This window comes from Xiphophorus couchianus, chromosome 2 (assembly GCF_001444195.1).
Source record: "Xiphophorus couchianus chromosome 2, X_couchianus-1.0, whole genome shotgun sequence".
Lineage (NCBI taxonomy): Eukaryota > Metazoa > Chordata > Actinopteri > Cyprinodontiformes > Poeciliidae > Xiphophorus > Xiphophorus couchianus.
The window spans coordinates 30,982,599-31,000,179 of record NC_040229.1 but is presented as its reverse complement, the minus strand read 5'-3'; the positions used below and the strand labels follow the sequence as shown (position 1 = coordinate 31,000,179).

The following is a 17,581-nucleotide window of genomic DNA, read 5'->3' as shown; positions in this document are numbered from 1 at the left end:
ATTTCCTAAATTAATCATCAACATTTTCACAAAAATAATGATTTAAACTGTTTAATAGAAAGCACAGTCTTACCAGTTCTGACCAAAGTCTCTCCTCTTCTTCTCCCTCCCATCCCAGTTGGCACTGCAGTGTGTTTTAAATGGACGTAGAATCAAGTGATCCTAAGGCTTGATTCTGCTGCCACATATGGTGTTTTTGTTTAATAGTGAAACCAGGAACCTGCCATTGATCAGGTCATGATTGCAAATAATTTACATTTGTTTTTTGCAACAGGAAAGAGAAGATGATGAAGAAATATTGCTTATTTGGATTTAGAATGGATTTATTGCTTTTTTTCCCCCATAGATCTTTTCATTGAAGGAAACAGCATGTGTAAGCAGAAACCCTTACTCCATGTTTCTGCTTGCCCTCACAACTGTTAGTTTCGCCATGTGCTTGATGATGTCACTGTGCTTCTCTGGCTGCATCTGGAGCAGCTTCTTGATGACGACCACCGACTCCGCCACCACCAGCTCTGTACGAGAAGACGAGTCAAACGTTTGCATCAGCTAGCTCAAAGGATACCACGATCTACCTCAGAAGCAAAGCTAGACTGAGGTAGGCTAGCTCTGCTACTAGCCTACCTCAGAGCTAGCGTGATGTAGGCTAGCTCTGCTTCTGAGGTAGCCTGCCTGAGCTAGCTCAAAAGCTGAGCTAGGATGAGTTAGCTCTGTTTCTGAGCTAGCCTGGAGTTTATATGAAAATCAGCCAAAGGTCGGAGACAGCCATATACTTTTAATATCTTGTCTAATGAATAGTCTAAAACTATCAAATCAAAAAAATAAAGAAAAAGAAAGCATCTATCCATAACAAACAAAACCCTCTGGTCAGATTCAGATTGAAATACAGCGACTTCAGAAATATTGCATCCAAGCATTCCTTTTCGATTGTGACATTAATACTGCGATGACAAAAATGGACATATTGTGTGGATCTTCCATTGCCATTATCGATATGCAAATTTTCTTTCTCCTCTGCCAAAATCTCATGGAATACATTAAGATATTGTTGCTGTTCTAATTTTGATCTACTCTGTCTCATCTGAATGTATAGTGTATAAAAAAAAAAATTCTAAAATTTATGTGTGATATCCTCACATTTTACCTAAAGGGCTAAAACGAACTAAAACTTCAGTAGGAGTTTTGAATTAGCACCTCAGACGGCCCCTGAAGGCTCGGTTTTGACCGGCTCTGTCTCCCTCTGCACGCCGCATCCCGTCCTCAGACGGAGGAAGTCATAACCACCGGAGAGGGGCGGATCGGCCTGCTGGGAGACTGGCGAGAGGTGCCCCGCCTACAGAGTCTCAGAGTGCAGTGGTTTGGGTTCTGATGGCTGCTCCCTCTCATTTCCTTCAGATTTCACGTACTCTTTTTCTCTACCTAACGTTGGCAAAACTGGAATTGTGAGCTACACAAAAGTTTGTCCATGATTCAGATTTTCTTAATCTTACAGAATTTTTGTCTGTTTTATAAGTGAGCGCTGAAATTATGATCTTTTTCTAAAAAAAAATTCAGATCTATTCAAGGTCAAAGACACCTCCCTGAAAATAAAAACAGCATAAAATTTTCTAGCATTTTCTAGATTAACCGTAATCTTGATTTGAAGGCATTAATGTGCACTGCAAAAATACAATGTCTTACCATTTTTTGTCTAGTTTCTAGTACAAATATTTTAGTACACTTGAAATAAGACAAAGGTAATTTAAAATAGTTTTTCAGGAAGATATAGGAGCTTTTTTTAAGCCAATAAATCACCAATATTGGTGAAAACGTGCTAGTTCCATTAGCAGATTATTTCACGTAATATAAGATTGGGAAGAAAGTTTAATAATCTGCTGGTGGAGCTAATACTTTTTAAAATAAATATCAAGGAATTATTCACATTAAACAAGCTCCTATAACTTACTGAATTTTTTTTTACTTACTAAGATATTTGCACTTTCACTAGACCAAAAATACTTGGTAAGACTTTGTGTTGGTGTGGTGCGTCCTTCAACTGATTCTGACCTGATTTTACTGTATCCTCCATACTCTATAAAGGATTATCTCACCTGTCATCCCAATATGCAGTCAATAGAGAACAGTTTGAATTAAGTTCAGAGTCGTAGCTAAAGTTCATAAATAATGGCGTGATATTATTATTCATTTTACATTTGCTCTTTTTGTTAGCTGCTACAGTGAGACTTTTTACTTTGACTAAACTTGTCACGAAGGACTTTTAGTTCTCTAAATGACTTCTGGTCTTAAGCTTGTATGGCGAACATGAAGTCAGGAAGATGACACACTGTTGGCAAAACATTAAAACCAGTTTATCTTTTCATACATAGTTTCCCCAGCTGACCCACTCTGTTCCTGCTTCCTCTGCTGCACCTCACTGCTCCTCCTTCAAAGTTGTGATGTTTTTTGGGTTTTTTTTACGTGTGGCGTTGCTTGATGTGATCTCACTCCAGCCTCCTTAGTCTTCACTCATTCATCGCTGCGCCTGTGCCTCTTGTCATGGCCGTGATTTCATTGTTCACTAACATGTCTTGTTTTGTTGTTGATGGTTTGATCGTAAGTATGTCTGTGCATGCGCACAGCACCGTTCACACGTATCAGAAACTCTGGTAAAGATGTGTAAAAAACCTTGAAATTAGATCACCTTTTATTGCTGTTGCATAATCTTACACTAAAATGTTCAGAAAAAAGCTACAGTTTGACTTCAGCAAGTATTTGGTGGGGAGAAGCAATTCATGTTACATAATTGCTTTTGTTGTTAGTTACTTGCGCCACCATTGCTTTTGTAAAAACCCTTTTGACCAATAGAACTTAGTCTTTTTCTGCGGCCATTCATAAGATACAGTTGATTTTGTATCTGATGAACTTCTGTGTGGAGTTTGGGTCATGTGTTTTGGATCATTAACCTGGTGACAGAATCAATGATAGCAGCAGATGCCTTCATGTTGCTAATGGTGGATAAACAATGTTTCAGGAAAATTGTTAATCTTGCCGTCATTAGTGGCTAACTAGCTTTAGCATCCGTGAACCAGCTGTAGCATAGCAGAGACTAATCGGAAAAGTGTAGGCATTGCGTACATGGGAGTGATTGACAGTCCCACGACCCTCTTCTTGGCTCTGATTGGTTCTTTTTGACCAATCCGTGTATTTATGCAGAAGGCAGCGTAGCTCGATTTCTTTTTCTTTTAATTTGATCTCTTATATTGTACTGTAACATGACAGTTTTAGCAAATATGTAAAAAAAAAAAAAACAACCACATTGTTTAATAAGAGTTACATACTTTAAATGTTTTCTTGTCTTTCCCATTTTGTGTATGTGTGAAAACAAAAGGGCCTTTATGTTCACTTTTGTGTTTACACCCCAGAAAACAGGAATTGATTTTAACACAGCCTAGACACTTGAACTTAAAAATTAAAGCTAAAATTAGATTTTATGTGGATTATTGGGATTGTTGTTAAACTGACATAACGAGAAAATGAACTGAAACACCAACAAAATGTGATTTTATTTTAAGGCTATTGCACATCTTTTGCAGCCTGGGTCAAAATACGTATGGAGGGTTCTGCGCATCAATATGAAGTTATATTGGAGTGTAAAATCATCATTTAGTCGCTTCATGTTAGCCAGATACTGTGATGAAATTCGGGTTTAATTCCTGTCTCTGACCTGTTTACACCTTTTTATATATATATATATTCCCTGCCTCTCTCTCTCTTGCTTTAAAACAAACAGAACATTTCCTTCCTTCTTCCTCATCTCCATCCCTACTCTCCCTTTTTTTGTTGTTCTTTTCTACATCCGCCAGGTTTTTGCGCTGCTCGAAAGAGTCACAACACTTACGAGCGTGAGTCCGTTTAGCGGCGACGAGCCACAAGTTCCTTCAGCCCGAAACCCACGTAGCCGCGAAAAACAAACCCCGAGTGCTTTTTTATCACCCTGCCTTATTATGTAGTTGCTGTTCTGTGCTTAGCTGAGCCGAAGCCACCTGAAACACAGCTCCCCTCTCTCCCTCCCTCCTCCTCACCATTACAGAAGTGATGCTTTCCGCAGGGCGCCGGCGGCTCGTCAGGCGCGTCGAGACGCGTTAGCGGAGTGATTTTTAAATCGGACCGGGAGATGTCCGCGGTCATTACCGAACAGCTCCGGTCAATGAGCGCGGACACGGAAAGAGCAGATTGCTTTCTCTGGAAAGAAAAAAAAAAAAAATAAGAGTAGGAGGATTAGTCCTCAAAGACATCACTTCTGATAATGAAAATGCTCCCTGTATTGAAAGAAAACCATTTGTGCTACTGGTCATGAAGGCAACACCTGGTGATCGTCTCAGTCGGCGTAAAGAAGCATCCGAATTTAATTCATTTTCTTTTCTTTTTTACTTCTCTGGCAGGGAGATGTAAAATATGTTGGAGTATTAAGGTCACGCTAGGAAAATGAAAAATATAAAAGTACGAGAATAAAGCTATAATACTACGAGAATAATGTCATAGTATTACGAGAATAGATCTGTTGTGACTTTATTCTCATAATAGTTTTTCATACTATTTTATAGTTATTTTATTATGACTTTATTCTCATAATTGTATTTTTAATTCTTCTTACTATGGCCATAATACTCAGTCGTAGTAAAAGCAGTGGCGGTCTCAGAAACTTTCACAGGGGTGGCCAGACCAAACTTTTAATTTGATCAATTTATCAGTTGTCTTATTGAAAAAGGACGACTCTATATGCCTTTCTATGACCTGAACATGATTCTCTAGAGGGAGGGGGCCAGCATTTTTCAAAAGGGGGCCATGGCCCCTAGCCCCTCCCTTGGGGGCTTCACTGTGTAAAAGCAGATCAGCAGCAGCGATGGATGGCTTCATTTGGCTGCATCACGCCCAGGCAGAGGCATTCATGGCCATGCTACTCTGCCCACGTCTGTGCTTTATGCTGAGGGTTATTTCCAGTGACGTGCGGTGAGGTTCATAGCTGGTGAGGCACTGACGTCATCAGAATCAGATTTGCAAATAGATGCATAGATTGACAGCAGTTTACAGGTTATGTTTCACTTCTGCATCCTTACACATACAAACTGTAGCTCACAAAACACACATTTCCTTAAAAAACAAAACAAAATAAATGTTATTACTGTCTTACCTGCTTCGATTGAAAGTCCACTTGAGAAAACTTTTTTAGTGTTGTAATGTAGTCATCCATGTCGAAAGTCGGGATAAGCGAGAGGAAAAAAATCACTATCTCTATTATAATCTATCGCTGCACTTGACTTGCTTCCCGAATCGTTTAGCCTAGCTCGCTGTCACTTACTCGGCAGTTGAGGAGTGAACAAGACGAACGTCTGGGATCTTGAGCGCCCCCTGCCATGAGGCAAGAGAACTGCCTGCCTCACCTCGAACCTGTTCTCTGCCGTTTATAATCGCTCATTACACGAAACACGTTACACAAACACAGTTGGTGACAAAAAGCACTGTACATTATATACATAAGCTAAATTATTGGAAATAAGTTCACATATTAAATTTGTTTAAACCATTTTATTGACGCCGTACAGCAACATGCTCTCTCCGCTTAGCAGCCAGCGCAGAGCCAGGGGTTGCGCAATCCAAGGTGAGGCAGAGCTCGCTGCTGCCTCACCGGCATCGCTTCCAAGCATTTGAATGGGAAAATAAGAAAATTCAGCGATTTTGAACAAATAAAAATCGAAATTGGTGAAGCTACATGAAAAATAAATATTTTTTAGTACAAACCACCGGATGAATATAACAATTTAAATTACTTTATGATTATATATTTTCTTTCTTTCCATGATGGCAGGTGAGGCAGTGCCTCACCTGCCTCCCCTGACCGCACGTCACTGGTTATTTCTTTTTTCCTTTTTTGCTCCTGTCCACTGTGGCTGAAATAAAAACTGACCGGGCTCCGTTTCTGTCCACCAGGTGCCTGAATGGACCAAATGCAGCAGCCGGGAGAAGAGGAAGGAGAAGAAAGTTGAGAAGCCGTTCTACTCTGACTCCGAGGGCGAGTCCGGTCCGACCGAGTCTGCTGATAGCGGTAACGTCTCTAGCCTCGGTGTGCCGTCATGACGCGTTTTATCAATACGGATGTCTGCCACCATAGAGTAGTTGGTTGGATTTGCTGTGAGTCAAGGACATTACTGAACAAAAGTCTGTGCAAGCGACTTTATCCCTAGCTGTTAACGTCTCGCTGTTCAAGACAAACAGATGAAACCAGAAGTTTACACACACAGAATAAAAATACACTTACGCCGCCTTTCCTTCCCTGTCTGAAGTTAAAGCAGACCAAACCTCTCTGGTGTTTGCTAAACAGAAATAATTTTCTATTGTTGTTATGCCACAATAATGAGAGGATATGTCAAATACTTATTTATTAATGTCTTCAAAATCACAATAAAGTTCAGGAAACATGAACACTTCACCGAGGCGCGTTTTTCTTTTGATATCGTAATTGAAATATTGAATTTTTACATAACTTAATGTTAGAGAAGTTAACCCCTCTTTTTTAAAGAAATTATGGATTTAATTAAATATTTTATTCATTTTGTTAGAGAAACCAATACATTTGTATTGCTTCTCCAAAAACATAACCAAACTGATTATCAAAGTTTTGCATAAGCTATGAAGATAAATGGATAACAACATTAACCATCTGGTTACTTTGGGCTAATCAGTTGACCCAAGATGTCTTTCTCTTAGTCTGAAAGAAAACTAAAGCGTTGAATTGTTTCTAGAAATTATTCTGACGATACTAAAAATGTTTAAGCAGCTCAACTTCAACTTGTTCGATTCGGGCTTAAAGTTGATTTGTTTTCTTCATGCGAGCCTTAGACTAAATGTCAGAGACACAAAGTGACTGATCATAGTTGTGAACGACTTGTCCCTAAAAATGTGCCTGGAGCATCAATAAGTCAAAAAAAAAATAATTTGTATCCCACACCTGCAAAACAGTTTTGATGAAATACTTTCCCTCCGACCAAATTTTCTTTTCATTTCCAGAGTCGGACTCTGCCAGCGGCTCGGAGAGCGGCAGTGGCAGCGAGGGGAGCGGCTCGGCCTCAGAGAGTGAAGAGAGCGGCGAGGTCTCCGTGTCTGAGGAGGACGAGGGGGAGGAGGAGGAAAAGAAAACAAAGAAGAGAGAATTAAAGAAGGCGGTGCAAGAAAGCGAAAGGTGACTGACACATTTTGAAGGGTTTATAAACTTATTGTTTTCCAGGGAATTTTTGTAATCAATGTTAAAGCCTGAGGTCGTCCGGTGTCGTTTCCCTTTAGCTAAAACCGGATCAGTGTCTGTCCTTGTTCATTTAATCATCATCTCCTTTCTATTTTCAGTGAGCAGAGCAGCGAAGAGGAAGACAGGAAACACGAGAGGAAGATGAAACAGCGGAAGAGCGACTCGGAGTCGGAGTCTGACGAGGAAGAGGAGAGCGAGTCTGAGAGCAGCCAGTCAGAGTCTGACGACTCCGAGTCTGAGGCAGAAGTACGAAAGAAAAAGAAGGTACACCGAGCAGACTGAGATGGAGACATCGTGTTTCATAGAAATATTCATAACCCTGGAGGGATTTTTTACCTTTTGTCCTCTTATAAAAGTATAAGAAGAGAGAAATGGCTGACTCTTTGTTTTGTCCTTCATAATAGAGATGATAGCTTTGGATTTTAATCTCAGAATCATTACTTTTATAATCAGGACTCAGACTTTAGTTAATCTCAGGATACAGCTTTTTTTGGATTTTAATATCTGAATTTGGATTTTTATCTCAGAATTCTGTCTTTTTAATTTCAGAATTATGATTTCTCCCCAATTCCCCAGAATTAGGACTTTAATCTCAGGGTTCAGATTTTAATCTCAGAATTCTGTCTTTTTTTAACAGAATTTTATTCTCAGAATTAAGAATTGAATCTCCAAATTAGGACATTAATTTGGGGATTCAAATGAATGATTTTGAAACTCAGAGACTTTTTTTTTCTCTGAGTTTCTCAGAATTCAGAGAAAAACATTTTTCAAAATCAACTTTAAATTGTATTTATTTATGTTTATTATTTTCAGTGACCCTAGTCCTCTTCCACGTGTCTTATAAATTGTCAGGTGCTCATGACATTTGTACTTGACCTTCTTCCAGGCAGCTGAATCTAAACCTCCTTCCAAACCTGTCAAGAAAGAAACCAAGAAAGAGAAGAAGGAAATGTCTCTTTTGGACCTCGATGATTGTGAGTTGGGTTTTTTTTCCCCCACCACTGTTCCATGTATCCGCAGAGAAAGCAGATGTTTGATATAAACACAGGCTTTTCTTCTGCTTATCAAACAATAGGCCAGATAACATGATTTCTTTCTCATAAGGACTGAATAAATAAAGGTTCAGCGTCAGGTTTCCGTCTCTGAATGTTGACTTCTATCTTTTCCTCCCAGTTGAACCAGCTCCCTCGCCTCAAGTCACACCGGTCAACAACTTGCTCTCTAACAGCCTAGTGACCGACCTGGAGGGCCTTTCCCTGTCCGAAGCCGTCCTGTCACCAGCAGTAAGCAGAAACGCTTCCGTCTTCCTGCCTTTAAAGTTGCCGGGTGGAATAGAGACCGCGTTTGAGACATGAGATATGTTTCCGCAGACCATCGCCCCCTCCAGCGCGCTGAAGAGCTACGAGCTGCTGCACCGCATCACGGGCGAGGGTCTGTCGGTGGAGTACTGCTTCAGCCGGCAGCCGTTCAGCCCCGACGCCAACATGGTCGCTGTGCAGATGCAGTTCACCAATAGCTCCACGTCCGACACCAAGAACCTGCACATGGAGGACGTGAAGCTCCAGTCGGGGATGAGGGTGAAGGATTTCCCGGAGATAGGTACCCCGATAGCAGACGTCGCTCATGTGTTTAGATTTTTTTTCCTGACTTTTAATCGTCATTTACGCTTTTGCATGTGGACAGAGTCACTGCCAGCCGGCGAGACGGCCACGGCGGTTATGGGCATTGATTTCTGTGACTCGACACAAGCTGCAAACTTCCAGCTGTGGTGAGCTGATGTCTCTGTTCGCTCAGCTTTACGTTCTTACACTCGACTTTAAAACACAACTAGGACGTCTGTAGCAAAACTATCAGTTTTTCTAATAGTTTTCTAGTAGTTATTCTTGACATTTGCAAAGCAAGAGCATTTCTCAAGGCAATTCTTACAAACAGCAAAACGCCGTGCAGCAAAAGCCAGTTTCTTTCTCATAATCCGTAGTTCATCTCTCAAAATTAAATATCAGCGTCAGTAGCACGTCTGTGACATTTTTTCATTGTTTATGGATAAGATGGTAAAATTGGCTAGTCATGTTGTCATCATAACAGTGTATTCTGGTGGGACACACACCAGAGTACGTGTTGTAAACTACGACTGGAGTTCTGATGATCAGCATGTTGTACGATTGTAAGAGATCAACAGCAAGAGACAGGACAAGATTAACATTTAAGCTTTTACTGTAATTTGGTTGACAGATCATTTTTGTGATTCAGAAAGGAAAGGACGGTCCTTCGGAGCACAAAGGACAAAAACAAAAGTAGAATTGGGGACATAAGACAATCTCCTTAACCCTTTGCTGTCTTAAGAGTTGGACCCCGCAAGCTTTTTACCCTGTGTGCGACTTCATGTCTCTGCGCAACCTGAAGCTCCGTTGTCCCATTGAAAGGAAAAAAAACAAGTAGTACCACTTCTATGCCTGAATCTATTTTCGTTGTGAAATAAAACCAATTCTGATCAAAAATCAATAAATATCGTTGTCATTTTGCAGCACTCACACCAGGAAATTCTTCGTGTCCATCCAGCCGCCCGTCGGAGAGCTGATGAGGCCGGTCTTCCTTACAGAGAACGAGTTCAAAAAAGAGCAAGGTGAGCGTTCCTTTAAAGTGCAGTAATATGTTACTCTGCCATTGATGTTGAGGCGTAGCTATGCTTTTTATCTCATTATTGCTACTAAGCATCATATACATCAACCTGTCAATGAGACTAGGCGCTGAAATTAGCCAATTGCCTGCAATCTCTCTCTCTCTCATGTGTTTGAATCTAAATGTTAATGAGCAATTTCTCATTTTTTAAAAATATACTTGAAATAACAAACAAAAAAGTTGTTAATGCCAGTTGTAAAACAATAAAAGGAGCATTTCTGTCATCGACTGACATGCAGTGTGGACAAAATGCTAATCTATACAGAGTCTCCCTCAGTGCATTATAAGCCTGGCGGGCTGTCAGGCTGTACTTGCCACCAGGCTAAACATTGTTTGTTCATTTATTTTAGTACATCAGCAACAGTCACAGCTATATTTATATATAATAAGAAGTTCTGTCTACTTAAAAAAGATAATAGTATTTGATTATGCATACAAAACCCATTGAAAAATTAGTTTTATTTAGTGCACTGCCATGTTTTCTGTTTATTAAAAAAAAAGTAACACAAAAACACAACTGGTGAACTTCTCTACCCCCTAAGCTTAGCTAGTTTTCTAGGGGAAATCCTACTGTGTACGGGAGAATATGAAGAAACTGATTGGCAGTTCTTGGGGGGGGAGAGGTCAATCACATTTCAAGGATGGCCGGTGCCCCACCCTGTGGCCACGCCCCCTGGCTGAGCCCATAAAGCATAACGTCACCTTCCTTAAAAAAGTGACCTAAGTCATTTTTTGCCAAGTGATTTCTGCAACAAAAAACCCCCTCCTGTTTATAACCAAAGAAAAAAAAATATTTTGGTGAATAAGGATTTAGGGCACTATTTTAGGAAGGTGATGATAATGCAAAATGGTCCCAGTTAGTAACAGAAACAGCTTTAAAGGTGAAATGACTCTTGAAGTGTGGCTACATGAATCATGCTGTAGCCTGCATCTCTGCAGTGAACGTGTAGTAAATGTGTCCTCCTCTTCATACCTCATAGAAAAGCCATTTCAGACAGTGGGTAAGTTGGCTTTGATAGGTTTGTTGTTCCCAGCCATCTGTGTGCCCACCTGCTTTATAGCCAACCTCAGAACCCCCACTTCCCCACCATCATCCCCCCCCTCCCTGAGACGCGACCCCCGACCCCTTCCTGCCTTGGTAGTCACACTCTAGCTGCATCTCCAGGTCTGGAGCTGCTGACCTGCTGATCACAGGAATGACTGGAAATGCTCATCCACTGATCATGATTCAGTTCTGTTTGAGCACAAAGCGAATGACAAAAAATACTTTGAGACCACGAGTGTTGTTGTTTTTCTGAACTGTTTCTTTGCAGAGAAACTGATTTGTTGAGCGTCGATTTAGTTTTAGCTCGGTAATGGCTTTTTACTTAAGTGTTTGTAGTTTACATTTGAGAAGCAGTTTGGAAATGTATTGGGAGCTGAGAGGTCTCCCATCGATCCCCTTCTGTGTTCAGTGGGAAGCATCACTGCATTCCAGTTTGTACAGTATGTTTGTTATTCCTGGTTTCCTGGACACTACTGAAATCCTTATATGCGGGGGGATTTAAAGGTAGTCATGCAGAAACCACCTTGCTGGGCTGTAAATGCAGCATCTGTGCTGTATGTAATACATATGTCCAAATATGGTAGACATCTAGAACTTTTTACATATATTTATATATATTCTGGCTGTACATTATTTCAGTGCCTTTCATTTTCAATGGTGAGATGTTAGAAATGACTAAGCCTGTCACAATAAGCAATACATCAATTGATAAATGATAAATCAGTCATTGAAGACAAGCTCACCTTTAATATTGTTGAAAAAAAACACTGTAAACATTTGATACCTGTACAAAGTAGTTAGCTTGCGCTACCTGCCACTTTTACCTGTTTTCCCTGTCTAAACCGAATTATTTTTATTTTTTTTATGCAATTTTGTTTATAACATTTTAGTTACTGTTGTTTCAGATGTTTATTTGGTTCCAGTGTTAAATGTTATTTTGAAATTAAAGTAGTTGTTTTTTTTAACTTTGAGGGGGTGTACGCACACTATTATGCCAGTATTATTTTAGTGAAAAATGGTCTAAAGATGGCAGTGTTCTTATTTTATCACCACAATTTCTGGGGCAATTTATCGTCCAGCATAATTTCTTATGGTGACAAGCCTAGAAATGACTAAAAGATCAGCTTTTCTTTTTTCTCCTCTGCTCTGCTGACACTCTACCAGGTCAGCTGATGGGAATGAATGAGATCACAGAGAAGCTAACTCTAGACGCCAAGTGTCGGAACGAGCACGCCATCGTCCAGAGAGTGACCACAGCCGCCAACCTCAGCCGCGTCCCCTGTGGCTCAGACAGAGAGTGCAGGTAAGAGGATCAGCGCCTCACTGTGCAGTAATCGTTCAAATGCATAATCAGCTTTCTAATCCCAGAATATAGCAAACAGTGACAGCATCTTTATCCAGACCGCTGAATATTCAGTATACTGTATAATAACAGTAACGACATTTGGAGTGTTGAACTTAACTTTTAATAAGGCTTCAAACTTCAAATAGTTAATAGTTGTGTTCTGTACCGTACACGATCTAAAGCAGACATGGCTTCAGATTAGGAGGGTTGAATTTCTAATGACCAAATAATTTGAAAAGAAATCAGTGGCATAATATTCAGTTGGCTGCAATCTCTGCTTTAGCCATTAGATGTCGCTACATCCTTTAATTCATTTTACATCCTCTAGGAAAACTGGAAAAATGTCTTCAAGCAAGCCATAATAACAGATTTGAATACACTTTAAGATTCTGTTTATAACCTCTGCAGCTGAGTAAGCAAAGAACCGTCTCAAGGTTTGTAACTTTGAGTAGTTAGCCCGCACCGACTCAGCTGTTCTGTTGAGTCTTTAGCTTGTACATCATATAGATATCCATTTTAATTTTAAAAAATGTGCAGTTGTTTTTGGAAAAGTTTGATTCAGAAAGAAATGGGTTCCATATTGTTATAGCAGTGTTTATTTCCATGTCCATACTTGAAATCTATAAAGGAAGCAAAACAAACAGACTATGACCATCGATACATGTTCTTAACGAACACTCTGCACCAATAAGGACAACAAAGTACAAATAAAGTATGTCTGTCTGTTTGCTAGCTAAACTGTTTTTGTTGAGCTGATGGTAAACCTAGTGTAACCCACAAGAAAGGTTACTTCAAATACCCTTGATAATAGTCGATGTACTTCAATGACTAATACCAACACTACACAAGTATAAAGAAAGTTGGGCCTGATCAGAAGATTCTAAATTAACGGGAGCCTAGGAGTGAGCAACAACAGAAGAGAGCACACAATGTCTATAAGAAAGAGTAGAATTTAATATAGTGAACATTTGTGGATCCACATTTACAAATTGACAAAAATTGCGCGCTTAAAAAAAAAAACTAAACTAAAAAAAACAACCCTGTGTTTTTTAGCCTTTCCAATGTGTCTGTCAAATGTTCACTCAATGTCTCACTGCTAGTGACCAGTCGGGTCACCATCTACCGGTCCACTCGGTCCTCTGGACTGGGGCTCGCCATCCGAGTTCTGGAGAGGGTAATCTTGAGGTTTCTGGGCACTGCAGGCCAAAGGTGCACCATAACCAAAGGGAAAAAAACCTGACTGATGCTCCGATGTTACACGAGGATTTTTCTGGGCTTCAGCCGCTCACAAGGAAAGCTTTTGATTTTTCATCAAATTCGACAAGATCTTCCGGGCTGTTAGCATCAACAACCGTCAGCTCTGAGCTCTCAAGCATGTCTGACACAATCTGAGCAAAATCTCAGCACCCGCAGTTAAAGGGGCGGGACAATCAACCTTATTGGCTGATGTGAAATCAGACTGTGCCAGCTATTGATTGTTTAATCCGTCACTAAAAGCAATCACTAAAGGCATATTTCACCGTTTTTAAAGATTTTTATGAACATATTTATTAACTTATTTTTAACTTTATTACTTTTTAACTCTTATTGTAGAATAAGACATGAAATCTATTTAGACTTTTTAATCTTGTAGAAGAATGCTGAATCAACATTATTCGTTATTTACTTGTGTTTTTGACACTGGGTTACACTAGCGTTTTCACTTTTCAGAAACTTCTTCACCTTTAATGCATACAGTCTTCTGTGAAAGGACATTGTTCACTCCGTCCTTTCCCATGTTTCCTCTAAGTAGGAACACATCTGTTTGGTAATGTTTCCATCATAACTCCTTTTTATTTTTTCGGCATTGTTGACAAAAATAAACGGATTTCTGTAACAATCGCTCTCTGGTTGTCCCCTAAGACATGTAATCACTCTGTAAGAGGTTAACTGCTACAGTGTGAACTCAGAAAATCAATACGGTTGATAATGGGAATACTAATTGGTTTGGAAAACAAGTGAAAAGACCTGATTGTGAATCATTCATGTCAGTGTCGTCTCAGTTGGAAGGATTTCGAAGCCTCACACAGGGTTATGGGTTGTATTCCCAGTTGGGGTCCTTCTCTTTCCTTTCTACATTTGAGAAATATCAGTGTGGTTTTTGCCTCCAGCTTGAGAATTCATCTAATTTTTGTGTCTGCGTCTACATCCTGGTAACTGACGTCCATTTCACTCTTGTTCTGTTTTCAACCTTACTTCTGCTCTTTTTTTTGCTGCTTTGACCTCAGTCCTCCTGTTCCTCCTCCTGAACATCCTGTCCACAGGTTTGCAGGCAGAACGGTGACCAGCGGCAGCTTGGTGCTGGTCACCGTGGCGACCAGAGAAGAGGGCGCCGCCCAGCTGACGATCAACTGTGAGAAAATGGTGATCGGCACCATGCTGGTTAAGGACATCCTGCTGGCCCTGACGCAGTGACGACAAGCAGACACCCGGCTCGATTTGTGCCCCCTCACTCCAGCCACCTCGTGAATTTTGTTTAGGACTGGTCACCGCTCCATCTCCTGTGTTCTCCAGCAAGCCACGTTGGAGAGAAAGCTTCCATCTGAAGAGTGATAGAGGAGACATCTATAGAAAAATGGAATCAAATTGTAGCATAATCATCTTTTAGCTGCTCAATTACCCTAAATACAACTTACTGGTCTCCAGGATAAGTACTGAAGCAAAATGGACGTTAATTTCTTTAGGTTCTCTGCTGTGCTTGTACTCATTGTCCACGTAAAAAATTTTGTTTCAGGTGAAATTTTATAAAAGGCTTCCAAAACCGAAGATTTTAAACTCTGTTTGTGGTGTAACCATGTGAACCGGACATCCAGAGATAAGTAGAAACGATGATTTTAGAGGCCCAGCTCACATAGATCCGGTTCTGATTTCTGTTCTAAAGACTACAACAGTGAAGCAGTTTTTATGTTGCTTTTTTCCCCCTCATTTGTCTTGACTTTGTTTCCGTTAAGCCTCAATTTTAATCTGGTGAAGTTGGTGACTGAGAGGAAAAGATGTTCAATGTTTAACCTGGGACTGCCTTAGCCGTGCTCGGGACATTTATTTGAATTTGAATTTCTTTCATGTTGACATTAATATCTATTATGGCTACGTAGCTGTCACAGTGGTTTGCATTGGAATCCAAGTGATGGTGGAGACATAAAGGTTTACAAAAACAGAAGATAAATAATCAGCTGCAGTGGTTTAGCTAGGGCATTGGAGATCCAAAAATACACTAGAACTAAATTACCTTTATATGTTTGAAAAAAAGAAAAAGAAAAACATGTCATACTAGTATGAAATCAGAACACTGTATACTTCTAAGACTGTAACTTTTTATAAATTATAACAATTTCAATTGGATTTTTGAAAAGTAAAAAAAATCAGCTCTATGAACACATTTTATGAGCATTGGGGTGTTTTATCAGATCATCATACACCGTCAGAATAGCACACATGCAGTGAGTCCGACCGTCAGAGGAGCTGTCAGTTCAGCATATGCGACAAGTTATGATGAAAATAAGTCATTAGAGCTACGTAGTTTTCAATGATAACTAGAAAGATACATGCATTGTTGTGGTTTCAAAGTGTATGTAAAGCAGGGTCTAGCTGCAGTCAACTACAAAACACGCCTGTGTAAAACTCATTAACCTACTTCACTGCTAAGTCAGGATGTCATACAGCTGTTTATAGCAAAGTGTATGGTGACCTGCGTCATGATTCTGTGTTGCTGATTAAATAAAATCATATGGTAATGACAGTGTATTCTTGTCTGATAGACATAGCGTCACTTCGTGCTAAGCGTATGACGATCTGACAGAACAGGGACTCAATTTAAAAAAATAACAAATCTGGATCATTCTGTTTTGTCTCAAGAAATATTAATCATTTGCTACGGGCAGTAAAACAAAGCATAGGTTTTCTTTTTTCTTTTGTTTTTTCATCATTTGGTGTATGGATTTATTTTTGCCCTTGGGAACAAAGTCAGGAGCAGAGGCAATATGTTATGTCAAATGTAGCCAGTGGTGGAGAGAGTACATATTCGCAAACATTTTGTTTTGGTTGCCATTAATCCTAAAACTTTCTGATAATAGCAGCACAGTCACAACGAGGAATGTAGAGATAATGAAATATTCCTTATCCCCAACGAAAAGGAGGCGGTTTTCACAGAAAATGCACACCTGGTCATTCCTTTCATCTCCAATGGCTTTTACATAGATGAAGTATGGTTTATCATGCCCTGTGTGTGGTTATGGTTTATCATGCCCTGTGTGTGGTTATGGTTTATCATGCCCTGTGTGTGGTTATGGTTTATCATGCCCTGTGTGTGGTTGTGAATTGTAATCTTGAGGTATTGCAAGTTTATTTATTGTACAAATAAAAGATTAAAGCTTGCGTGTCTCCTCTCTTGTACCGTGTATAATACCGTATTCTGGAAACTTGTTTATAAGTTTTTGTAAAAGAAGAAGACGTCAGACCGCTTAGTTAACAATTAAGATTATTGGCTCAGCAAATCACAAAAAACCCACAGGACACTCAGAACAGCAAAATGTGGACGACTAAATGATACGAATACAGGGGAAATACAGAATAACATATAGGAGTTCAACAGTCAATAATACATTGCAGGAACCAAATCTAAAAAACACACTTGGGAGTTACTGCTGCGTTGACCCTTTGCCCGTGACGTCACTATTGGTAACGATGGAGACCATGCCGCACTGGCCTGTAGTGTAGCATGTATGAATTAAGGCTGGTTAACATCTGGTCTTTTTGTACGTTTTTAATGCTGCTCCGGTTTAAAGGGAAACGCTGTTTATGATATAGTGACGTAAATCATGTGAATTCAGGCAAAGTCAGTAATTTGATCCACACGTCAGGAGGGAGGCGAGTTGGTTTCTAAGCTAGCTATTTCCAACTTCTGTAAATACTGCCATATGAGCCCTGAACAGGTGTTTTACATTCACAGACTAATTATATCTCGAACAAGTAGAAGCCATGAATAAAAAACAACTTTGGAAAACTATTTCAGTCGCTCTGTTCAATACATCTGTCCCAAACTTCCGACGTCCATCATGGCGCCTAAAACGATTAAGTGATATACGGTAGCTGCAAAGGGTCAATAGTGGGAAAAAATATAGATATTTTCCCCACAGCTGTTGATGAGAGGTGCTGCCGTATTGGATCTGGAAGTCGGCATTTGAAAAATGTACAG

At 39.9% G+C, this 17,581-nt stretch overlaps 1 protein-coding gene across 7 annotated transcripts in view; it reads left to right on the top strand.

Annotated features, from left to right (window-relative positions):
- The window catches only part of ap3b2 (adaptor related protein complex 3 subunit beta 2), a 47,989-nt gene extending 31,228 nt beyond the window's left edge, over positions 1–16,761 (top strand). For 4 of the 7 annotated variants that reach the window (XM_028028476.1, XM_028028469.1, XM_028028453.1 and 1 more), the window contains exons 18-27: positions 5,968–6,082; positions 7,045–7,216; positions 7,378–7,543; positions 8,166–8,253; positions 8,453–8,562; positions 8,650–8,878; positions 8,963–9,047; positions 9,805–9,902; positions 12,168–12,306; positions 14,616–16,761. In XM_028028476.1, the coding sequence (XP_027884277.1) occupies positions 5,968–6,082; positions 7,045–7,216; positions 7,378–7,543; positions 8,166–8,253; positions 8,453–8,562; positions 8,650–8,878; positions 8,963–9,047; positions 9,805–9,902; positions 12,168–12,306; positions 14,616–14,802 (1,389 nt within the window). In that variant the 3' untranslated portion in view covers positions 14,803–16,761. The remainder of the gene's footprint in view (positions 1–5,967; positions 6,083–7,044; positions 7,217–7,377; positions 7,544–8,165; positions 8,254–8,452; positions 8,563–8,649; positions 8,879–8,962; positions 9,048–9,804; positions 9,903–12,167; positions 12,307–14,615) is intronic. The other 3 variants (XM_028028493.1, XM_028028484.1, XM_028028462.1) reach the window with 1 other exon arrangement.
- The last annotated feature ends 820 nt before the right edge of the window (positions 16,762–17,581 follow it).